Below are 26292 nucleotides of genomic sequence, written 5' to 3' on the forward strand. Positions count from 1 at the left end.
AAATTTCTCTCATAATACTAAACAATAAATATGGTCTAGATTTGGTCAAACGATGACGTGTATCTGCGTTAAGGCAAACATAATTGGGAGGGTACGACTTTAAATGCATTTTTCTCTGAACTACAAAACTTACTGTTTTACAAAACGGTGTGCAGCATTACTCCAGTTCTAATTAATCGATTGCTTTGAAAATTTACAGTTATCTTTGCTATTATATTTATTAGGCATTGACGATCCGTTTTTCTCAAAATTGTCAAATAATTCTGAAAAATATTCGTAATAAGAACTCGTTTTTGTGTTAAAATTCGATTTTAAGTTTCAAATATCTGTCGCATTGTTAATTTTTATAGAAATTGAAATGTCTCATCGTCAATGCCTAGGACATTTATCATAGTTAATGGAGTATTTCGGTTTTTGTTGTACACAACAACCATTTTACCAGAATCCTGCACACCAGCTGGGCATCAAAACAAGAAGTGGCTCGGGGAACATGGCGCTGTGCAGGCTTAATTATGAATATTTTTTAAACATTGCCAAGGGTTTTTTTCAACATTTGTTATACCTAAATACGGTGCAAAGTTTCAGGATAATTGAATGCTTACTTTGTCTTCGGTGTTGCTTAAAAAAATGCCTCGTTTTCCATACCGCTAGAGGTACAAGACCCCTTAATGCAGACGAAGTACGATTAGATACGATCCATACGATGACAATGTATAGAACCATAGATAATTGTAGATAGGTATCTACCGGGGTTCAATTGTACCACTGTACAGCAGTGATGGACATTCGTGGGAATTTTTAGATAACTAGGGATCAGAATAGGGGAAACGAACGCTAAGCGGATGTTGCGCTAGGGAAAAGTTATTGCAAACTGAAATGCTCAACTCTTTCGCAGCGCTGATGTAGGAATTCTTCTTGCATCACTGTCCCTGAGTGAATCTCACTTATTTAGAGGAAAGTAATGCAAAGCTCTTAATATGGCTAGCGATAAAAAGTCGGGAAAGTCTTCGAAAAGTTCCAAGTCAAATGCAGAAATTTTCTCCGAATTTCAAATGCTTCGCAATGAGCAAAGAACAATGGCCAACAAATTATCAGAAATGGAGATGGAACTGAACGAACACAAGTATGAATTTTCTAACCTATATTACAATCATTGTATTTTTTGCATCACATTTTGTTTTGTGTCGTAAATAGTCATTAATAAACATAGTTGTAAACTAAATATTTTAGCAAATAATATATTACTACAGATTGATATTTTGTTAAATATCGAGAAGTTTTTGTAGTTAAAATATATATCTAATGTTTTAGGATTGTAATTGACACGCTAAAGAATGTAGATCCAAAAAGAAAGTGCTATAGAATGACAGGAGGTGTTTTATGCGAACGTACTGTGGCAGATGTAATGCCTGCGTTAGTGACAAACAGAGAACAGGTAAGACTTGTAAATACTTATGTAAGTATAAAATGTAAATGTTTTTTATCGTTTCTAGCTAATGAAAGTTATAGATGCTCTAAACGAGCAATTAACAAAGAAAGGAATCGAAATAAACGAGTTCAAGGAAAAGCACAATATTAGAATCAGAGGGCAACAGTATGTACAACAACAAAACGAAGACTCCAAAGAAGCAAAAAGAAGCGCCGTTGTTGTTAATTCGTTGTTTAACAATTATGCATAAAATCAAAATTTCTTTATAATACATTTCACGCTTACATTCAAATAATTCTTTGGCATTTATTTATTAAATCTTCTGGGAGAACGGTTTACTTGAAATGCATAAATATTCAATTCTCTTATAATTGTCTACTTTGCATAAAAAAAAATGGACCTTTAAGCAATTATTTTGGTCTTCTGCAGCCATTATTTCCTATAACATACTTTTACTACAGATTTAATATGGTTAATTTGATGTATCATTGTAAATTGTGAAACAAAAATACATAATTTAATAGTTAAATAACAAAATTGCTGTAAGAAAGAATATATAAATACTTTGCTATCTCATTAATTGATATTTGAAGAATGTTACGCGTTTGTATTTACGAAAACAAATAATTAAATATACATTAGTTTTATTTGCAAGAAAAATATTAAATTAATAGATTTTTGTTATAGATATACCGACATGAAATTAGATTTTTTTAAGTTTAAAGTTTCCATAGTTCTATTCAATATCAATGCTATGTATTCGTATAAAATTATTGTTCATGTAAAACAAAATGAAAAGTGTTTTTTATTTTGCATTAATTCCCTGTCACTAAACGGAAGGAAAACGCGAATAAAGCGTAGATACGAATACTCTGCTTTATTCGTGAGCATAAAAAATAAATTTATTCTTTGAAATAAGTATATATTATCCACATAGTGCAGATATCATTTCTGTTTAATCTTTTGCCTTAGAATTCTTGCAGTTTTTCACGTAAGAACAAATTATACTAGCAATAATATGCGTAAAGATTCAAATTTTCGTTTCTTCATAAATTACATATGAATAGAAATTATTAAATAGAGTATTACTTTAAAAATCTGCAATATTTGGAAGCAGTAAGTATTTAATTTACACAAGATGTGCGTCATATGTTTACATTCGATATAAAAGTAGGATGTTTGTACCAAATGGGTTAATACAGCATATTCTGTAAATAAAGACACCATTTCATGTACTATATAAACACTAATGTTCACGGTTCCATCTCCATACGGTAGCATCATCACAAACACATAATAAAACTGAACCATCCCTACTTAAACTAGTTTGACGTATAGGTACAGTACATCTAGGATGCTGAAGGGAATAACAACGAGCTTGTCCAGGTTCATCGACTTCCAAGTCCCATACATATGTCTTGCCTACTTGATTTCCTAGAGCTATCGTACGTTGCCAAAAATCCATTGAAAATCGTATAAACCATATATCACATTCTTTAAAGTCAAATCTATGTAAAACGGTAGCACTCGTTTCTCCATTTCTAAGTTGAGAATCTTCGAGACGTCCCGGTTTCCAACACACGATACAATTTTCACAAGATTTACTTAAAATGAAATCTCCATACCACTTAACACAGTCAACATAATTACGATGAACGTCCCGCGTAGTAAAGTCTGGAAAATGCTGAAGTATGGAATCGAAAGGTCTTCCATTACGACTAGGATTGCAATGATAAGATTGCTTTATGGCCTCCTGCATATCTTGTTTATCCAATGACCATAACTTCAAAGCATGGTCCATACCGCACGAAATGATACGATCTCCTTTCATATCAAAATCAGCGCTTAAAACTTCATCTCTGTGACCTTCGACTCCACCAAAAATTGCAATACACACATCAGTTTTTATATTCCACAGTCTAAGTGCATGATCTTTCGACGCAGAGAGCAATATATTTGGATCTTTAGGATGAATTTTTAATTCATTTATTGCATGACCGTGTCCGATATAGTGCTTAATGCAAGTCATAGTTACAGGACTAATAATCCTGACAACACCACGCGATCCTGCTACTGCTAGTAAAGGTTTTCCAGAATCGTCGTACGTCCAAATACAAGTATAAAAATTTTCTTCTGGATCAGGATCCGCATAGCATTGGCGTAATCTAATGTTACCTCCTTCTGGACATTCGTAAATGCTCACTCGATTACTTCCTACGGATGCAAATATTAATGGTTCACCTTCTTTTAAATGGTGGTTAAACTGTACTCCGAATAGTGGCTGCCCATGATCTTCCTTCACGCTACAGCAGTATTTGTATAAAGGTTTGTCCGTGCAAGATTTATACTTTGCTGTTTTACTTCTACGTCTGCCTTTTCTTCTGTAACGAGCACTGCGTGTAGGTGTATCGCTACGATGAGTACCAGCCGTTGAATTACTACCAATACTACACTCAGTTTCGTCACTGTCATTTTCGCTATCCTCTTGACTGGAGGTGTATGTTTGACCCTTGTTACTTGTCTTTTTCATTTTTATACGAAACACGCAACTTTAAATGTTTTAAAAATTATATATCTAGAATCCAACAATAAGCATTCTACTTATAATTTTTACTAAGTTCGCTAATTCATTATCTAATTAAATATAAATTTGCAGTTTCTGAAAAGAGAACAAACATTGATTTATAATTATGATATAATTATACTATATAATATAAACTTACATTGACATTTGAAAGCTCCATTGTATAAAAATGGTAAAATACTTGTTTCTTTTTACCTTAAATATTAAATTAATTTTAACTAAATATAATTAATTCTTGTAATTAAAATTCTATAAACTGAATTATGCGCTTACTTTACATATTGTCTCAGTCCTTCGATCGAAGACAAGAACTTTGTTTTTTTAGAGTCTGCATTTATGTTCCATGATACGTCATTCTTTTTCCTTTTTGCTCGAATGCCAACCTTTAGATACCTTGACGAGTAGTTCTGCTGAACCTACAAATAATACTAATTCTCAATATCCTTAATAATATAGTTTAATGTTTCAAACGCAAACATAACCTTATACAAATTTAGTTTACACTATTCTTCTTAAAATAACAGAAACACGTAAGAAAATTTATGAAATATTATAGTACCGTGTGACTTAATTATAGGCAACATTTTTACTTATTGTTAAAATTAAAATACATACACGTGGCGCTGTAAAATGTTACTGGAATAATCACATATGACAATCGACTTCATACTTATTTCACTTAAATTGACAGGTTAGTAACAGTATCACGATTATATAATTTTTTAGATCGGACATTCGGATAATATCCATTTTAACACAATCAATAATAAAAGAATAAAAACTGAAATGTTTTTTCAACTGTATACATACGACAAATTACTCAATGAACCGTAGATGTAACAAAAAACAAGGGATGGCACTTTCATTGAAAAGTGAAAACCTAACTCCGTGAGGTTACACTTTAGTTACAAGCCGGACCGCTAGTGGCGCTACTATTTTACTCCCTAGAAAGTACTATATAAAATGGAATTTTCAATAAATTAAAATTTACAAACATAACTAATAAAAATCATTATACTTTGAAATGGAAATTTAACTTGGATTACATAAAAAAGTATGGGATATTGTTGCATTAAATATAACTTTCTTTTTAATAGTTAATTTCTAATTTATTGAACGTTAAATTATGAATACTTGTAGTTTTGAACTATAATTTATTAAACAATCATTGTGTGTCGTAATTATTAATTTCTTTGAAAACTATCATTGTTTTTATTTTCTTTGATCGTAAATAAATTAAGACGTTCTTGTAGTGTTTTTAATTACACAAAAGAAATATTAATTTCATAGTAGAATATCAAACAAATAATAAGCCTTATTGCTTTATAATTTTTCTTTTAGAAAATAAATAATTATTAAACATTATGAAGGCATTAACTTTTTTTGCAGTTACTATACTTTGCGGTTATAATTATTTAAAACTTTTATTGCTAATGCAATTGATGTTATGTATTAATTTAAAAATTTCATAAATACACGAACGGAAGTAATTGTTTTTAATACATGTAACGTTAATTCGACGAAATGGATCACGTAAAATATTTCCTCTATTTTTAGAATAATATAAAAAACGAATATCAATATTAGTATCTTTTGAAAGTATTTAAAATTGTAAATTAATGAAGTTGCTAAAGTTTTAAAGAGTGATTATAAAATAGTAATAAAAAACGTCGGAACACAGCATAAAAAAGTGAAGAGGATGCTATCTAATAATTACCTAATTGAAGTATTTTCATCATATCATACTATGCACATGTAAAACTGACACAAAAGCATTGTTTTTTTGTAATTCTAACTACAGAAGAAATATTTTTGATGATAAAATAAGTATATCTTATATAATTAATAATGACTCATAATAGTTCATTCATATTCACAAAATTATAAGTAAAACTGTATAAAACTGTTACATATATTGAACAATATAAAAATGAATTTACATATTAATCTAACAATAAGATTATTTGAAAATGAAAAGATCCGTCACTATTAGGACTATATCAAAACTTAACAAGTACTTAATATACGATAAATAATAAATTAGTAAAACAGGTAACAAAAATAATGAAGATAATATAAATGTAAACTAATTACTATAAGATTAAAGTGTTACGCGATACAACACTTGAACTGGTATGTTAAAAGAAAAGATTCAAAGTACACGTTAATTGACTAGATTTGGAAATATCAATGAAACTTTTGTTCGATATACTTTTAAAGGAAAATAAATAAATTTAATAATGTCGAGTGAAAAAAAAAATAATAGGAAATGAAACTGATAAGAGGAATGTTTAATTATTTTTGTTCGTATTAAGTGTCACGTCCAGGGGTTCGTCGATAGTTTGCGAAGGACTGAGTTCTTGTTGAGGCAGTTGATGAAATAAAGTTGAAATCGGTTTGTGCCGAGGTGGACCCTTCACAGTGAGGTCCATCTCAGCTTCTTGAGGTCTATCTTTGACAGTTAGGCTTGTATCTCTTTCTACCGGACTACCACACAATCTTGGCGGGGAGCCGCAACCACATTTCATTCTTTCGGGAGACTTATCACAGGATACCGAATATCTGAAACAGGGAATTCATTTTTTATTATTACGTTTCAAGGCTCATATTTTGTAATTGTTATATTTGTCAAACTTATGGAAAATGATCGGTATGCACATAATAAGTCTCAATTTTTCCCCCCAAGATTTGATTTATATTTAGCTTTCTGTTGTAGAAACAGTGTTTAGTATCCTAATGTTTAATATTGTAACTTATTTTAATAAATAATTTGATTTCTTTGAAGATATGATCAGTTTTAGTCTGGACACATCAAAATTAACATTACAACAAACTAATAAAGATTATAGGGCATCTCGTACATTATATTATCTAAATTAAGTCTAAAAATCGGCATTCATAGCCGATCGATGTTACCTCGCATATTTCTAAAACAGTTTTACTAGCCCACTCTTCGTCAATGACACTTTTTCCATGATAATCAGACTAGTAAATAGTTGTAAATAGTTGCTTCATCTTTCATTATTTGTAAAGTAAAAGTGTTATTGTTCGATGGAAACCACGAGAAGGTGGTGGGTACTTCTTCCATCAGGAGAGGATAAATACAAGGCGGAGAGGATAGCAAGGATGAAATCATTTTTAACTGCGTACTTCACAGGTTGCAGGTAATGTTTTAGTCGAAACCGTCGCAGTGTGTTGAAACAGTTTTACATAAGTTGTTGTCCCGTGACACTATCGTTAAACTATGTAAATCACTAGTGTCACTGATTATTTAAACTGCTGTAAAGCAAGCTTGTTAACAAGCAGATATGTCTGTTCATGTCAAAGGTTAGAATAGATAGAATAGAATAATCGGACTGGCTGCAAATCGAAACTTCTAGAAGCATCTTCGTTATGGATCAATATTTGTCCTTTGATAATCGAAGTTTCTAGAAACTTTCCTCCATGGAACCGATTAATGCCAGAGTTGTAATCTAAACTCAAACTAATATAAACTATGAGACTGATATTTTCTGGTTCAAAATACTCCGCTATAAAGACAAGCATCACATGTAATGATCGCACAGCCGTTTCTTGTGGTTTTGGTATGGAGAAGATGGATAGAAAATACAGCGTATTCAGCCACCATTAGTCATCCTTTGAAGGGGGTGATTCTACAGACGAAAATAAGATGAAAATCAAGAATAACGATGTTCTGGTAGAAGTTTCGTCTTAAAGTTATTAACAACTAAAGATTTCGGATCACAATTTCTAAACAGCTGCGTGAACGAAGTAGATCACTCCGTAATGCGTCCAGTGGCAGCTGATTCACGGTTTTACGATGTTGAAAACGTACTTACCATCGTATTACCGGTTGATTTACCACAGTTAACACTTTACCGACCGATAGTCTATTAATCGACTGTTTTACCGACCGATAGCCTATTAATCAACCGCTACCGGTCGGTAAAGTGTTAAGCTCCGAGAGGTTAGCAGTTGGCAACGATGAAACCTGCTAGGGATTTTTTTTGGTACACGTAAAAGTTTGTCTAATTAGTTCTTGAGTCGTTGATAAAAAATGCCTTACTGCCCACCTCTCAAATTAACTGTTGTATCTCACAGAAAGAACGTCAGTGTATGATACACTAACGTGAATTAACACATCAAATTAATTACCCATGGGGAGGTGGAAGAATCCTGTAATCTCTGCAAACGGATACAGACGGTGTGCCAAGTATTTTGTCACTGTTGACCGATGTCAACGGTGGCCCATTGTTGCTGGCAGCAGTCGATGGTGGTGGTAAGGGTAATGGTGGTGGCGTTCCCGCGTCATGGCGTTCCATGGATGTTGTAGGTGGTGGCCTCAGAAGCAAGGGTGCTGCACTTCCCAACCCTAAACATCGCATTCTCCATGCGTCCTGTAGCAATTGCAGCCGGGCTTGTTTCCGCCATTTTGCGCGTCGATTTTGAAACCAAACCTAAAAGGACAATTAGATCAATTTCTTCAATGCGAGGCACGAATTAGTTCTCTTTCGAATGGTCTGACAAACAATCTTTCCTATCGAAGTTTTAATCAGTATTTTACTGACACGAAATTGCAGCTGCTTAAATTAAAAAAACAAATTGATTTTCGCGAAAAGCGGTCACCGTGATTGGTCAGCGTTTTTTCGTTAATAATTCGAAAACGAAGCCCCGTTCGACATTTTTGTAAAGGAAATTGTTGTTCAGAATTGTCTCAGCTACTTATTTACACCCTGCAGACCGATGAGAAGACGACGAGGCTAAGGAATGGGGGTCGTCGATAAGTCACACCTCATGCACACGCATTCTAGATCGTCGCGAGCTATTAGCCGATACGATCACACATACTAATCGCGTCGCCTGACAAAGACGCTTCGAGACAAAGTGAGATAATCGATAAAATCGATAACGATTAGGTCCAACACCCTCCTTGCGAGTGATGCGAGCGGAAGGTCTATCCGCCATCACAGTATCAGAAGTATGGAAGGTTTAATAAGCAAATTACACTCCACTTATTATTCATAGTGAAAAAACCTTCTGTAAAAATACAGCTTACCAGAACTGTCTGAAATCTGTAACAGGTTGAATCCAGAATTTTCAAATTTATGAAAATATGTTAGCTTTGATAAGAGGATGATTTTATCTGGAATTTTTGGCTTTTCGGCAGCGTAGTCTTCCTCGTGTATAAACGCTGAAACGCAAAATAGAAACATGTTTGTAAAAATTAAACTAGCTCTTATCTTTTCAACGTTTTTTGTAAAGATTAAATTAGTCCTTACCATTTCACCTTTTTTCTATACACATTTTCACTAACTTTTAAAACTCTGGGTTCAATCTGTTATTGGTTCCGGATAGTTCCCGACACGATTCTACTTTTTACTGATAAGTTTACTGATCATGGAGCAGCGAAATGCAATTTGCATCATAAACTTTCCCAGTGGGGGGGCAATTTTCAATATTTTGGAGGCAATTGGAAAATTATATTCCATTCATGCATTATATTATACTTTACCGAACTTTTTCGACTATTATATTGGATATTATATTAAATTTTAATGGGAGATTTAAAATAAGACGAAAATCAAGAATGTCAATTTTAAAAAAATTTTTTAAAAAATTTCAAATCATTCTGAAAAAATTATTTTCGGTTGCAGGGGTCAATTACAATCATTTTTGGTGAATACACGTAACCCGGAAATCCTACCCAGTTTCGAGAAAAAAATTCGAGAAGGTGTGAAATTTTTGGACGAAATTGAAAAATTTCAAATCGTTATAAAAAAAATATTTTTGGTTGCAGGGGTCAATTACAATCATTTTTGGTGAATACACGTAACCCTGAAATCCTACGCATTCTCGAGAAAAAAATTCGAGAAGGTGTGAAATTTTTCGGCAAAATTAAAAAATTTCAAATCGTTATAAAAAAAATATTTTTGGTTGCAGGGGTCAATTACAAGCATTTTTGGTGAATACACGTAACCCTGAAATCCTACGCATTTTCGAGAAAAAAATTCGAGAAGGTGTGAAATTTTGAGACGAAATTGAAAAATTTCAAATCGTTATAAAAAAAATATTTTTGATTACAGGGGTCAATTACAATCATTTTTGGTCATTAGACATACTTTCGAAATCCTAACCAGTTTCGAGAAAAAAATTCGAGAAGGTGTGAAATTTTTAGGCGAAATTAAAAAATTTCAAATCATTCTGGAAAAAATATATTTAGTTGTCGGGCTCAATTGCAATCATTTTTTATCATTAGACCTACCCCCGAAATCCTACCCGTTTTCTAGAAAAAAATTCGAGAAGGTGTGAATTTTTTCAACAAAATTAAAAAATTTCAAATCCTACTAAAAAAATTATAGTTAGTTACAGTGGTCAATTATAATCATTTTTGGTGAATAGACATAACCTCGAAATCCTACCCCCTTTCGAGAAAAAAATTCGAGAAAATGTGAAATTTTTCTGTAAAATTAAAAAATTTCAAATCGTTATAAAAAAAATATTTTTGGTTGCCGAGGTCAATTATAATCATTTTTGGTGAATAAGACATACCCCGTAATCCTACGCACTTCCGAGAAAAAAATTCTTTACCGAAAATCTAATGTGAGGTCAGAAATGGTTCCCTAAAATTTTGCCAAAATTATATTTTTTTATTCAAAATACATTCCTTCTGTATCAATACACCGCTAGGCACGTTCGATTAGTGTCAGCATAGATTTTTTTATATCATTTTGCGGAATCTTTTGTCACCGCGCCTTGGACTTATGTAAAATTGTCATAAAACGTTCCTTTCATGGCCAGTTTGAGTTTTGGAAACAGGAAATAATCACATGGGGATAAGTCCAGTGAATATGGAGGATGTTGGAACACACAGACCTGTTTTTATCACCAAAAATTCACGAACAGCGACGGTCCTGTGCGATGGTGCATTATCGTGGAACAAAAACCAACTTTCGAAATGGTTTATTCACGCAATTAATCAATGAATCATGTAACGAAAAACAGTAGAGATGCAATAGTATAAAATAACAGAGATGCATTAGCAAGTATCGTGAAAATAAATAACTTAATGCATCGTTGCACCAAAGAATTGGTTGCACCAGCATAAACTATAACTATTTATTTAAAGATACATTTAATGGGGGCTTCCTGTTGTTAAATGTTACAAATTCAATTTGTTTATGATAACGTAACGACTATAAACTCAACAAGATTGCTTGAAGGCTTTGCAGCAAGTAAGATGCAACTCCAGATTTAACAAATTCGCTAAAAATAGAAATAAAAACTCTTCGAATCAATCAATATGAAAGTATGTGGTCTTCAATTAGTGTTATGTTTGTTAATGTTTAGCTAAGCTATCATTTTTGTAAACGGTTTTGTTTAGTTCACTCAAAATTGATTAAAATGGAGCTGTATTCTTCCTGCTGCGAGCTTTTCAATTGTTAATTATGATACTTTGCAATTGCAGCAATGAATATTGTTACTGGAACGTTAAATATGAAATAAAATTTATATGAATCGGATTATTTTTAGAATTCTTGTTAGTCTATGAATTTGGATGAAAAGGGATTATAGATAGTTAAACAAAATCATGCATATTAACCTGAACACGAGCCTCTGAGAGTGCAATACGAAGGGCAACTTCTTCCCTGAGAAAAACGTCCGGATAGTGCGTCTTCTGGAAGAGTGATTCCAATTCTTGAAGCTGTTGCGGGGTAAAAGTCGTCCGATTGCGTCTCTGCTCAAACATAATTAACAATAATTAATGATATTTCAATAATAACAGTGTCCCCTTCTAGTCATCTCAAACACTATTCAACGTGGACTTATTATCAGATACATTATGGCAAATTGAAGAAAGTTCTAATGTAATGCTTTGAATGATTTGAAATTTTTTAATAACTTTTTAATGAAGTCAAGAAATTGATATTCTCGATTTTCGTCTTATTTTCGCCTCTAAATAGCTTGGTAACATTGATAACAACAATAACACTAGTACAAATGTGTTTATTAACACTTTTGTGTGTTGTAAATAGTGTAATGGATCGATAGTGTTTTAGATAATAGCAGAGCAACCAAAAGAGGTTCGATAAGTCGGTCATCGACGGAGATTTCGTTCCGATAAACTATGTTCTATGTTTTTTAGTCATGGATTAATAAATTATACTTTTTAAACGTGCAATATTTTCCAAGACACCTTAATAATTCAAACTATATGATAAGAGCCCATAATTGAATCATCAAGTATACTGTCTAAAGCATATTTTATCTTGTTTAAAAGTATCTTTGTGAAATAATTGAATTATTAAATTAATAGTCAATTAATGAGTTAATAGATTTCACTTATAAGCAATTGGGTCATTGAACATTCTTAATAAATATTGTACATTGAATGGACATTACTGTAGATCAGTTTCTATTCACGGAATGTGATTGCAATCTATTCGTTATTGTACTCTAAGAGTTAGGGTAAGGATGCTATTCCAGCATACGCTATAAGGAAAGACTCTTTGTACCAATGCCAACATATTAGATTGAATCATATAATAACTTTCCATTTTTCCTTTTAAAATTTATTTCGGGTCTAAGACGTTCCTATTTATGAGATAATCCCTTCGATAAATGATTATTTATTCCGTCAAGATTTGAATAAAATTACCACTGGAAAAAATAGGGGACGCCATCTTAGGAAACTTTGAAGAAGAAACGACACTTTATGAAACTCGTAGAAACTATGATATTATTATGCTGTAGAGACCTATCGATCATGTGTAGAAAGATGCTTGTTTTTGGTAAAAAATCGACAATTTCTGACGTTGTCTTTTCACTGGAAAAAATAGGGGACGCCATCTTAGGAAACTTTGAAGAAGAATGGACTGAAACGACACTTTATGAAACTCGTAGAAACTCTGATATTATTATTATTATCCTTTATAATTCTGCACTATTATTGACAGGGGTAGCCTAAATTTATAAATAAATGGTAACGGTAACATAATTAGTTCTATTATCGTACCTAATTAATCCATCAAATACTTAAGCTAATATAATAAAAATTGAATATTAGAAAAAACAATTTCTAAATTGTTATCAAAGTGGACATTTATTAAAGGTATGTAGAAGGTAGCAGAGACCTTTTGGGATTAAAAAGAAGATTATAAAACAGTTCAAAGAACTACAAATTAAAAGTAAATGAAAATGGAGTTAGATCTTTTCAACTTGAGAAGATTCTCTATGCTACAATGTGGATAACATTTCTAATCATTCGTGTAGTACTAATATTACAAATTAAACTTGATTTTTCAATATTATAATCCCTCGTGTTACATGTGTCTCTCATTTTAATATATTTCTTTTATTACTAATAGAATCTCTGTGAAAATTTTTCTGATTTCATAAGGAGATCAAGACAAAATGGAGTACGCGTACTATAGAAACTTTAAAGCCGATTTTTTTGATTATTTTCAACTTATATTTACACTAGGATTCATTTCTTTTTTTAGTTGAAACGTTAATCAATGTTTATTTTATATAATCTAGTGTAAATAATGCTAAACGAAGAACAGAATATTTACAGAATATTAAAGAGTATAATAGTTTTATTTTTACGATAATTTGTGGCTTTAAAAACAGTTACAGGCAAATATGTAACAGATTTTGTGTTTAGTAATATTTAATAACACACAATTGTCACTAACAATACTAAAACCATTTTCTATGGACTTTTATTTACTTATTGCATTTGTAAACGTATGTGAAGATTCTTTCTATCGATTGGAGCAATTTGTTTAGAACTGAATTTGTTTCTTAACACTTGAAATAACCCTCAGGGAAGCTCTATTTTTTTTAAATTTAGACTCAAAAGACTGATCTTGAGAATACTTGAAAAATCATTGATTTAGGGTAAAGCTAGCAGGAATTTAAATGGTAAGGGATTGCTCAGGAAGAGGAAATTTTAATACTCATGCGAAAAAGACATTGAAAAACCATTATTATTTGCATCTATAGAGTTTCGTTACTTTTGATGATAATTTGGGTAGGAAACGAATAATAAATAAGGAAAATGATGCGAAAAAGAAACGTACACTGACCTGACGACGTCTTCCAAACATGTACTCGGTGAGCAAATCAGCTTGGGGCCCCAGTGGTGAAAGATACGGGCCTGCCATCTCTTCGAAGACTCAAGAAGCAAAATCGGTTGCCAAAAACTGCCAGGGATCTTTTGTTTCTTTCTCTTTTTTTTTTCCAAGTATCCTCACTGCGAGAGAGTCGCTTTATCGTTCTCGATAGACGACGCCGAGGAAACTGAAGTCTCCTTTCGAGAGTTCACCCTCGATCAAGCCCCGTGTTACATGCCGGAAACGGGGGTTGGGTTTACTTCACGGGATTGGTCCATCCCTTTCGGGGGCGGTACCACTTCCATGGAGATAAGTACACACCCCTCTTGTGGAAAATTCACTAAATCGTACCGCGCAGAATTTTTCCTCAGCAAGAGGGACGGTACTTAATTTTCGGGGGTTTTTCAAGACTTTCCCTCACTTTACACCCACGCGTTACATAAATATCTGAAATTAATTACTACATTAAATTACGTTCTATAATGTTACACAGTTTTCAGTATTTTTTTACAAATCAACCATGCAATCGCGTATTTATTTTAATATTAATAAGTCAACTGTTGCATCACTCTTCAACATTTGTATAAATTTGTATAAATTTGTATAAATTACGTTCTATAACGTTACACAATTTTTGCAAATTTTTCAGTATTTTTTCAATTAACAAATCAACCATGCACTCGCATATTTATTTTAATCTTAAGAGAAAATTGTTCTTTTCCAGATACAAGAAAACGCGCCTCGCGAGAATGGCTTCAGTATCGTCATTTTGCTCTATTTTTTGATCAATTTTTTTTTTAACACTTAACAACATGGTTAGTAACATTCTCGAACACTATTATCTTCTTATTTTTCCATTCATTCAAAAAAAAAATTGCAAAAAAATGCTTTATTTCAGGTTTCTACTTTGGTCTTGCCCCTTAAAGCAGGTCAGACCTAGTTTATGTATATTTTAAACTTTATATTTTTTAATCAATTCCTCATCTGTTATCTCTATGTTTTAAAATTAATTTTACACATGTTTAATGAGTAATTGGAATTGAATTATAATTATGTTGTTATTTGCACGTTGTCCTTCCCTTTAATTTCAATCTGTACTCTACTTTGCTTTGATATTTCTTGATCAAAAAAATTTCCATTGTTTTCATATATTACAATTGCATTCGTACTCTCATATCATAAATAATAGACCATAAATTGTAATACTTAAATACGTAAAATTAAAAAATTCCAAATCGTTGTAAAAAAATTATTTTCAGTTCTGGGGGTAAATTACAATAATTTTTGGTGAATAGGCATACCACCGAAATCCTATCCATTTTCTAGGAAAAAATTCGAGAAGGTGTGAAATTTTTCGTCGAAATTAAAAAATTCCAAATCGTTGTAAAAAAAATATTTTTGGTTACAGGGGTAAATTACAATGATTTTCGGTGAATAGACATACCCCCGAAATCCTATCCATTTTCTAGGAAAAAATTCGAGAAGGTGTGAAATTTTTCGTCGAAATTAAAAAATTCCAAATCGTTATAAAAAAAATATTTTTGGTTACAGGGGTAAATTACAATGATTTTTGGTGAATAGACACACCCCCGAAATCCTATCCATTTTCTAGGAAAAAATTCGGGAAGGTGTGAAATTTTTCGTCAAAATTAAAAAATTCCAAATCGTTATAAAAAAATTATAGTTAGTTACAGGGGTCAATTATAATCATTTTTGATCATTAGACCTACCCCCGAAATCCTACCCGTTTTTAAGAAAAATTTGGAGAAGGTGTGTAATTTTTCGTCAAAATTAAAAAATTCCAAATCGTTGTAAAAAAAATATTTTTGGTTACAGGGGTAAATTACAATGATTTTTGGTGAATAGACATACCCCCAAAATCCTACCCATTTTCTAGAAAAAAATTCAATACTAGCGGAACTTTAAATGTTAATAACTTTTTAACAAAGCCTCCATCAACAAATTGGTATTCTCGACTTTCGTCTTATTTTGGCCCCCAGAATCTCTCGTTAAAATTTTTACTAGGATTGTACACCCTGTGTACGTATTGTCCTTCCACGAGATGAAAGCGTGTTTACTTATTATATTCGTTCAAGATGAAGTCTTATGTTCGTTCATTATAGTATCTTTTGATTTAGAATTTTATATAACAGTACTCCTGGTACACTTATGTGCCCCATTTTGGTCTACAGACGTCGATTGGTACAGAAAGCTAGCCGATATAATTTCATTTATAGCTCATCGAGTTAATTGCAAATTCCAATTGATATAAATTCATGATTCGAAGATAGTTTGCAACGAATGTTTCTCAAGACAATGATGAAATATACATAGATGTATACATAGACACTCTTTCTGATATGTATTAGAACGACACCGAATTAATGAATTAATAAAATTGATATTTGATGGACACTTCAAGAGTTAATATCCAAATATTTACAAAATGTCTGATCCGAGAGTTTCTGGCTGGAGAACTGTTAGCTCTGGGCGACGGGTAACGTTTTTTTACATGAAACGTGGGTCCATCAATGTGTTGATACAATATGCATAAGTGATAAAACGCCCAGCGTCATCCGAGCGTGTAAAAGAAATGGGCGGAATGAGAAAAATGCAGGAATCGATAGAGGCAAAGAGGAAAACAGTGACTGCAAGGGAAAGGTGACGACGAGGAGGGAAGAAAGCGTAAGAAGAAGAATGAGACGTGGAAGAAGAAGCAGAAGAGGGAAAGAAGGAAGAAAAAGTACCGGGGGTGTTTGGTGGTGGGAGACGTAGGCCAGAAAGTGATGCTCGGTATTCGTATAGCGCATCAGACTGAGGCACATACCCCGAAGCCATGTAATTCATTACTAAAGCAATCTCACCCTGCCCTATCTTTGCCCCTCTCCTGAACCCTATCCAGGCCTGCATACCCTCTCCCGACTTCGGCGGGCGGCGCGCGCGCGTTATAATATAAAAAAAAAAAAAAGGAAGAGCCAGCCGGATGAGGAAGGAGAAGGGCCCGAATAGAATAGCGCCCCTGACGACAAAACAAAATGAAACACAAAGCCGTGTTTTCATAATTAAAAAGATTGCATGCACTGAGTACAGTTCTCTCTTGCTCTCGCTTTTTCTCTCGTTGGCGTTCTATGCTTGCCTCCTGTACGGAGCCTTTCTGTTCGCTACGCTGTATTTCTCTTTTTCCCTTTCCATCTGATTTTCTCTGTGATTGTCCGACGAGCCTTTCTTCCTGGACGACGCTTTCTCTCTCTCTCTCTCTCTCTCTCTCTCTTTTCCCACGTCACCCTCCTTCTTTTAACCCACGCTATTTTAATGATCCAGATATAAACGAAGTATTATATTTTCATTTTACTTTTATCACGATTACTTACTTAGAAATTAATAAGGATTTTGATTAAAGTGGGCGCGAAATGTACTCGTGCAGCGAGTTATTTAAAAAAAACAAACATCGTGCAGCTTCATTTTTTGATACATTTTCGTCACAAATAATCTAGAATATGATATAGTAACTTAATATTTTGTAGGACCTCTTTTAGACCTATCAAAATGGCCAGCTATAAACACCCGATATTTTAGAATTTGTTTATGCTCATTGACTTCAACATTTTTGGCCCAATTTTGTCTAAAAATCGCTTAATACCACAATTTTTCCTTACCACTTGCGTGCATTAGGAAAACGCTCTGTTATTTATCTATCCTTTGGAATGTAGAGTCAGTTCACACGAGATGCAGCTTTCTAACGTACATCTGAATCCGCCCCCACGGATTTTTGGTCATTCTAGAGGAATAAAAAAGGAAGAAAATCAAAAATATCAATTTCTTGACTGAGGCTTCGTTAAAAAGTTATTAAAAAATTTCAAATCATTCTAAAAAAATTATTTTCGTTTACGAGGTTCGATTACAATCATTTTTGATCATTAGACCTACCCCCGAAATCCTACTCGTTTTCTAGAAAAAAATTCGAGAAGGTGTGAAATTTTTCAACAAAATTAAAAAATTTCAAATCGTTATAAAAAAATTATAGTTAGTTACAGGGGTCAATTATAATCATTTTTGGTGAATAGACGTAACCTCGAAATCCTACCCATTTTTGAGAAAAAAATTCGAGAAAATGTGAAATTTTTCTGTAAAATTAAAAAATTTCAAATCGTTATAAAAAAATTATATTTAGTTACAGGGGTCGATTATAATCATTTTTGATCATTAGACCTACCCCCGAAATCCTACCCGTTTTCTAGAAAAAAATTCGAGAAGGTATGAAATTTTTCAACAAAATTAAAAAATTTCAAATCGTTATAAAAAAATTATAGTTAGTTACAGGGGTCAATTATAATCATTTTTGGTGAATAGACGTAACCTCGAAATCCTACCCATTTTTGAGAAAAAAATTCGAGAAAATGTGAAATTTTCGGCAAAATTAAAAAATTTCAAATCGTTATAAAAAAATTATTTTCGGTTGCAGGGATCAATTATAATCAATTTTGGTCATTACACATATCCACGAAATTCTACCCATTTTCGAGAAAAAAATTCCTAATCGAAAATGTAACTGTATGTTGCCCGAAAATTTCATGGGAATCTTTAAAATGCCATAACTTCTGAACGGATTGAAGGATTTTAATGTTCGAAGCGGCAAACAACGCGTATTTTGGCGAAGAATATGTAGAAATTCTAATAATAGTGAAAAAGTTGTCCCTTCACCCCGTAAAGTTAGAAAAACCCCATAAAAATGGTCCAATTTTCAAAAAGCCATAACTCCTACAATAGTGAATATATTTCAATGAAACTTTTTTCTGAAGTAGAGCTCATGGGTACCTACAAAAAAGTATTAGACAACTTTTCTATAGGACGTCAAACGAAATTACTAAAAATGAAAAACAATTTTTAAGAAAAATCGACAGTGTGTAGGTGCCTTAATTTTTCGGCGAAAAAAACATTTTTCGAATCGTTCTAAAAAAATTATTTTCAGTTGCAGGGGTGAATTAAAATAATTTTTCGTGAATAGACATACCCCCGAAATCCTATCCATTTTCTAGAAAAAAATTCGAGAAGGTGTGAAATTTTTCGCCAAAATTAAAAAATTTCAAATCGTTATAAAAAAAATATTTTTGGTTGTAGGGGTCAATTATAATCATTTTTGGTGAATACACGTAACCCTGAAATCCTACCCAGTTTCGAGAAAAAAATTCGAGAATGTGTGAAATTTTTCGCCAAAATAAAAAAATTTCAAATCGTTATAAAAAAATTATTTTCAGTTGCAGGGGTGAATTAAAATCATTTTTCGTGAATAGACATACCCCCGAAATCCTAACCATTTTCGAGAAAAAAATTCCTTACCGAAAATATACTATGTCTGACCATACCGTTGACATGTTTCCCTGAAAATCGAAAAATATTTCAAATCGTTCTGAAAAAATTATTTCCGTTTGCAGGGGTCAATTACAATCAATTTTGGTGAATAGATGTACCCCCGAAATCCTACCCACTTAGTAGAAAAAAATTTCGACAATTGTTTTGATTAAAATATATGCGTTTTTTCCTCGTGGAATGCAAAGTAATATTGAAAATTGTAATTTAGAGATTTGACATTTGTAAATACAAGGTGAGATATTAAGTTATATTCGCGTTATTAAAAAGTAAGCTAAACGGGTGACCTCTAGATCCCTTTCTCCCTGTGATTTCATCCTGTCCAATGCCCTTGTCATGCCGATTTCCTAAGCCAGACGATTACTCATCATCCCCCAACTAGTTGTACAACAGAACGACTACACTGACGAGGTTATTTTAATCAACGAAACCGCTTCCTCCCGCTACCGCTTCCACCCCCAACCCCTTACAACAAGGGTGCACATGAAACCATAGCGCTACCAGATCAACAGGACGAGCCAGACAACCGAATGTTATCATTTCAACAACATTTCCATTGTGTTCGTCTACTTCATATTCAGAGTTTATCCGATATTTTTTTTCTTTGTCCAAGTAAGACCAGTTTGGGGATTGCTTCGATATTTTAATTCCTGACACGATACAATAGCTCTCAACTGTCGTTATACTTTTTTTTTTATAGAAATCATTGACTCGTAATGAGAAGTAACAGGCGTTATGAAGAAATAGGTTCTCTGCCTTTAAGTTTATAGTTTTCATATCTTCAAAGAATTATAAGAGGGGATGGTAAATCCTGCACAGGCTCATCCAATCTTTGTCAGTAAAATCACAAAGGTTTTTTTTAACCCGTCCCTCTCGAGCTTTATCTCTCTATATGCTACCAGTACTAGCACCACCACTGCCACCAAATCAGTAGCACCACCACCACGACCACCACCATCACCACCACCATCGCCACTACCACTACCACCACCACCGCCCCTCTGTAAGAGTAAGAAGAGGGCAGTAGAGGGAATCGCTGCACTGGTACTCTATTCATTTATACATTAACGTACAGCCTCCTGCAGATGGGCTGCGCAGGCTCGACTGGAAAGGATGGCAGACTCATGGAGAATCGAATATAATGCAACCCCGGCCCGCCATTTGTATGAAATACATAAATAAACGAAGGCGAGGGACGATTCTTCGTTTTTACGGCAAAAGGAGATTAAAAATCTCCGCTTTTGTCCCTCGGTTAGTCCCCTGCCATCCCGCTGCCCCTTCTCTTCCACTATCATTGCCAAGAAATCCTTTTGTTCCCGTAAATAATACAAAACGCCAATTTCATAATATTATATTCTCTAATTCACTTTCGTTATTGAGCCCATATCGAAGATACCCAAAAGTCTTTCTTTACTTATTAAAATATATCATTAGATCGACGTGCAAGAAGATATTAATCAAATTCAACGTAAATTAATTGATAGAAGAGGTGTAATTGTTGGATTGTGTAAAAGAACATCTAAATTATATAAAGGAAAATATTCTAATTGGCAAAGCTTCTGGACTAAATCGTTCTTTCCATCTTCCTATAACAGCAATTTCTAAATTACATGATTAGTGATTAGTTATCCTATTAACCACATTGATTAGCCCACAAGATTAACGTTAAAAACTGAGAAAGGAGACAAGCATCGATTCTAACCGATAGAAGTAACAATGAGAAGGTAAGAAATGGAGAAGAAGGAAAGTAAAATCGCGGATATAATTGTACTCATAAAGACAATGGCGCCGGTATGATTTCAAAGCTATCTCTCGATGAGAAAAAACGACCCCATTTATACTTGCTGGGCGGAATATAGCGAGGTACTCGAAGCACGCTCAAATGGGATGGAAAACGATACTCTTAAGGGTACAAACTGCCAAATGGATTTTTCGCCACACAGAATCCTCGAGGTCTTCAGCCTCTTACTGTCCAAACAGTGTCGCTTCTAGGATCACGACTCTCCGACATCCAAACGAGCCATTAAACGAACCGTTTTTCACAGTTAGATTTCATTGTAACAGTTTTTCTTTACACAAATTACTGCTTTGAACATTCATCAAAGTACTTTATCGGTATATTTGAAACTTCTCCTTGTAATGGAGGCATTTTTAAAATTGCTTATTTGCTAATGTAAATTCTGGCGATTGAGAAAATCACTGAGTTTTAAAAATCCGCCTAAAGGAAGCCATTTTCATCAAGTACAGTTTTATGACGGAGCAGCTGATAAAAAAAAACTGACGAGGGAAAAAAGACAGGGCTTTTTCTTTGTGAGACGACAATGCCGGCTCGTTTATCGAGTCTCTTTTTAACGTCATCGAGGCGATTCCGAGATGCATCCACGGGAGTGTCAATGCGAAAATCCACGCATGGACACCTCCTATTCTCCGTCCTTCTGTTTCTCTCTCATTTTGCATTAGAAATGCAGAAGAAGAAAAGAAGAATAGGACGAGAAGGACGTGGAGAAGAAAGGACGCGAAGAGGTGCTTCTTTCGTCATCGTTATCATATACTGCGAAGAAAAAACAGTCATTGTTGTACAACAGAAGAGAAAATATACATCGGGGGCTGATTTAACTCTTCTACTTTTCTCTCATTTCAATGTTGGACAATTAAAAATGGTTGGACAATTTCTCTAACTTAAATCACTAAAATCAATTAATAAACAACAGATTTTTAATTTTGTTTGGTTGATAAATCGAGTAATATAACAATATTTCAGTATAAAGGATGAATCTTGTATCGTGACAAACAAATGTTGCATAATTTTAAATAAAAAAGATAAAGCATCATATTTTACGTATGCAAATATTGTTCTATGTATATTATTGAATTAATAGTTATTGAGATATTAAAATAACTTTCTTATTGGATAATGTTTTGACATTAAAAATGAGAAATCAGAAATTGTTTTGTTGCCCTCGATGCATTAATTTTGCCTGCTGTATTTCTCACCCATGAATATGTGCCGATGATTATGAAAGTGGCTTTAGCCGTGTTTTCTTTGTTTCGAAATATTTAGTCTTTTGTGCTCGGATTGATTAAAAAATATTTCGCCATCGTAACAAATAATTCTCTATTACATATTCGTTTTCACGAAAATATGTTTCTCGATATCTTGAACGACTTGAACCATTTTTTAAATTGGTGATATATCCAAAAATTCACCTGTAAACGAAAACGGAATTAAAGGTAGGTAAAATGTTGAAATTAAGATCAAATTTTGTTTTAAAAACGTTGAAGTAATTTTGAAAGGAAGATATAGTGATTACAGAATTGAAAAATAGTTATAGATTTGTTCTTTTTAATTCCATAATGGTCAACTTTGTTCTTAATTTAATTTTCTAAGTTCTAACATAGTAAAATGAATCTAAAATTATAACTTGGACCATTTTCACAATCACTAGACCTTACATGCATGTATTTAGTGTGGATATAAGAAAACTAGGGAGGTGCGAGAGCGTAATGCGTAAACGAAAAGTATAATATGCATAAATGTATATAAATATGGAAAACTGTAAACCTTTAAAGGAGGAAGATATATATAAATATAGAGAGTAAACACGTAAGTATATATCTTTAGTTGTGAAAGATAGGGGAAGAGGAAGAGGAGACAGAAACGTGGAAAGGGGTTGACGTCGAAACGAACATTGTGCGCACGCCATAACGTAGCAATAACAGTGTTCCATTATATGTTGGGTAGACAGGAGGAGGAGGGGGGGGAGGGAGCGAGCGGGAGAGAGGTGGTGGTGGTGGTGGTGAGATTGCAAAACATGCCTAGATTAATGTTTTCTCATTCCACCGACCGCTTGTACAACGGGTACACCTCCATTCCCCTCGCTACTGTGATTCGTTCGCCAACCACTACCCTCCCTAAGCCACGTTTCCACCCCAGAATTACGGTAGCTCTGTCGCGTGACAATGAAAACTACGAATTGCATTGCGTTTCTACCTTTCCATAACTACCCCTCCTCCTCCCACTTTCCTTTTCTTACTCCTCCCACTCTTGTACACCCTTTACCACCGCCTGGGGGCCCCCTCACCACCCCCCTTCTTCATCTTTTCTACTTCCGTTGTCACCACTTTATCAATTAATCACATCATTTCTACTCATTAAGTCGATATTCTGCTGTCTTTAGTTGGAACGAAATCTTAAAAGCTTTATAGATGTCTCGAAAGTGTTTGATTTTATCTACTAGCATAAATGCATCGATTTTTAAAAATTTAATGCATTTGTTTAGTGTTTATTGTACTACTTTACTATGCTAAATGGTACTTAATAATTTAAGTAACGAAAATACTGTTTTGCAAGTGTTTCATGAATATATTAACTGTTAGAAAGACTCATTTTATTATACCATATTGAAAATTGGGTTTTGCATATTGGAAATAATACTTTTTATCTTTTTGTATCATTAATCGAAAGTTTTAATGCTTGAATGTTAGAGAATTGTTGATTATTACAGAATATTTGTCCTACTTTTGTATTTGATCGACATCAGGGGAACGTATAGACCAGTTTAACCCCTTAACGCTCATATTTTTCGGGTTAACCAACAATGATCAGGTTTCTTTATTGGATTTGTTTCTAAAAATACGGTTTTTGTTAATTACAATGTTGTATCTAACGTATAATTTGAAGGAAGCCAAATATTTTCATCCCTTAAACCGTTGGATTAAACAAATATTGTTTTTGAAAGCAGTCAGACTCGAGCATGAACGTTAAGGGGTTAAAAAAGTAGGTATCTTTGAATTGTTGTATTATCTTGCATAGAAATTAAATTTCGATCATAATTTTCTCGTCTTTTCTATTGTTTTCTGAGGCGCGAGAGCGACCATCGTCGCCATTGTAACGACGGAGCGACTATGGTAGAAAAAATGGTGGAACATGACATTGATACATTGATCGCTGTACTCTAAGTACATTGATCACGTATTATCACCTGATCCACAAGGAAAGAACGATTTTTAATCAGATTTCATGGAAGAATCACAAAAAACTGGCGTTATTCTTTGAATTAAATTAGAAATTATAATTTCTCAGTGGAGAAAATATCGTTATCGAGGAAATAAATAAGTTATTACTTTATGATGTACATAATCGTCAAGTTTAGCTCACTGGAAGACTTTTAACGAAATAGTAAGTGATTTTACTTCAGAAACCCGCATAAAGTATACAATTCCATCTGTTTGGTGTATTAATAATCACTGGAGAATACTTTCTATATCTCTTATACTAAAAATGGAGGTACCACGTGTTTCTAAATCTGATTAATTTAGAAAATACACATTGTCATTTATTTGAACTAAAACCCATGTGTATGCATAAGATATACACTACACTTTAATCAATTTTTTATAGCTATATTGGGCTTTATAATTATGATACAATGAGCATGTAATATTGCACCAAATTCAATATATATTATGGTAATGTATAATATATGCAATATACACGCTATAATAGAACGAATAAACGTAAATATTAGGGAAAGAAGCAAGTTATTTTTTCATCGCTGCATACCTCAGCTAGAAAAAATCTATTCATTAGTTCCATCCTTTCCCGGGGCTGGAGTTGAACGAGCGGGAAGTGAAGGAGACTAGTCTGGACTCCGAGAATTCCCTTTTATTCGCATTATTATGGTAATGACACTGAAACGCCGAAAAATGTCAGGCTTTTGTAACAGAAGGATTGTCCGCCTGGTCCATTCATTGATTACGCCCCCCCCCCCCCGGTTCCCTAGACTGAGCTTGTATTCGTTGAGAAACTCTCTAGAGAAAAGTTAGTCGCTATTCGTACCTTCGAACAATGTTTTTGCCAGCTTGAGCTCACCAATGTCAAATAAAGAAAAATATACCCTATTTCTTTTTTTACACACACTCTCCATTATTATCTTATTGGAATTTTTATCCATGAGTACATCAAATTCAATCATATAACTAAAAATCTGTGTTTTCCCCACATTGTTATAGTAACATTCGTGTATATAATCATCTATCGTTACCTATAGGGGTTTCCCCATGCTCTGGGCCTAAATTTTTATGGTCTTCAAGCTTCTAAGACGTTGCAACAGTGGTCGATGTGCAAGATGTGATCTTCTCGATCGTTTTCAGCTTGCACTGCTTCTTTTTCTAGGTTTCTAATATCCTCAAACATGCTTCTATTCACTTGTCGACAAATCTGGAATAATATATAGTAATCAGTTTGTTAGAAGGTGCAAGAACGAACCTAATGCGAAACCAGGGAGCCTCCAGAATGGAGTCACGTACGGACGAACCTGTTGCGGCGCACGGTGCCCGATAAATCCAATGAAAATCTATCGTCGTCCACAATAAACTAACAATGGATGGAGTAATTATCATTTTGTGAGCGACTGATTTGATTTTAACTGTTCATTTACCCCCAGTAATTAATGAAGACTACACCACGGTGTGTTTGGTCGAATGACGAAATTTTATAATGGTTTAATCGATGTGATTTGTGCTAAAATCAAGTGTTCGTTTTTTGGTTGCTGATTAGACAGACTCTGACACCGTTTCTTCCTTTGTGAGCACCCTTTGATCGAACGTCGTAGAACAGAGTTCCTGAAAGTTGTCGTTTTTGGTCGGCTGCAGGTCAACCTTCTCTGAGGTTTCGATTTGGAGGTTCATAGTGAAGCTGTGTGCTTTTTGCCCTGCCATAAACCTCGTTTAAGAATGAGAGGAGGCTGCAGGCTGTTGAACCTGTTGATACGAACATACAACTTTGAACAATAATA

The 26292-nt window shown here is 33.5% G+C and overlaps 3 protein-coding genes across 3 annotated transcripts; 1 reads left to right on the forward strand and 2 right to left on the reverse strand.

Moving 5' to 3' along the window:
• Nucleotides 1-902: 902 nt before the first annotated feature.
• On the forward strand, nucleotides 903-1907 carry LOC122402886 (prefoldin subunit 2). Its single transcript, XM_043406044.1, has 3 exons — nucleotides 903-1123; nucleotides 1312-1435; nucleotides 1494-1907. The coding sequence occupies exons 1-3, from the start codon at nucleotides 978-980 to the stop codon at nucleotides 1677-1679; spliced, it is 456 nt and encodes a 151-aa protein (XP_043261979.1). The 5' UTR covers nucleotides 903-977; the 3' UTR covers nucleotides 1680-1907.
• A 644-nt stretch (nucleotides 1908-2551) lies between these two features.
• LOC122402858 (polycomb protein EED-like) lies at nucleotides 2552-4829 on the reverse strand. The gene is made up of 3 exons (XM_043406002.1): nucleotides 4629-4829; nucleotides 4287-4429; nucleotides 2552-4088 (listed from the first exon to the last, which is right to left on the reverse strand). Exon 3 carries the CDS (start codon nucleotides 3957-3959, stop codon nucleotides 2676-2678), a length of 1284 nt encoding a protein of 427 aa, XP_043261937.1. The 5' UTR covers nucleotides 3960-4088; nucleotides 4287-4429; nucleotides 4629-4829; the 3' UTR covers nucleotides 2552-2675.
• Nucleotides 4830-6276: 1447 nt separating this feature from the next.
• LOC122402859 (retinal homeobox protein Rx1-like) lies at nucleotides 6277-14179 on the reverse strand. Its single transcript, XM_043406003.1, has 4 exons — nucleotides 14096-14179; nucleotides 11614-11748; nucleotides 8169-8470; nucleotides 6277-6575 (listed from the first exon to the last, which is right to left on the reverse strand). The coding sequence occupies exons 1-4, from the start codon at nucleotides 14177-14179 to the stop codon at nucleotides 6305-6307; spliced, it is 792 nt and encodes a 263-aa protein (XP_043261938.1). The 3' UTR covers nucleotides 6277-6304.
• Nucleotides 14180-26292: the final 12113 nt, after the last annotated feature.

The sequence above is a fragment of the Colletes gigas genome, unplaced genomic scaffold (genome assembly GCF_013123115.1).
Source record: "Colletes gigas isolate AHSC1104 unplaced genomic scaffold, ASM1312311v1 Colletes_gigas_Sc00041, whole genome shotgun sequence".
Classification (NCBI taxonomy): domain Eukaryota; kingdom Metazoa; phylum Arthropoda; class Insecta; order Hymenoptera; family Colletidae; genus Colletes; species Colletes gigas.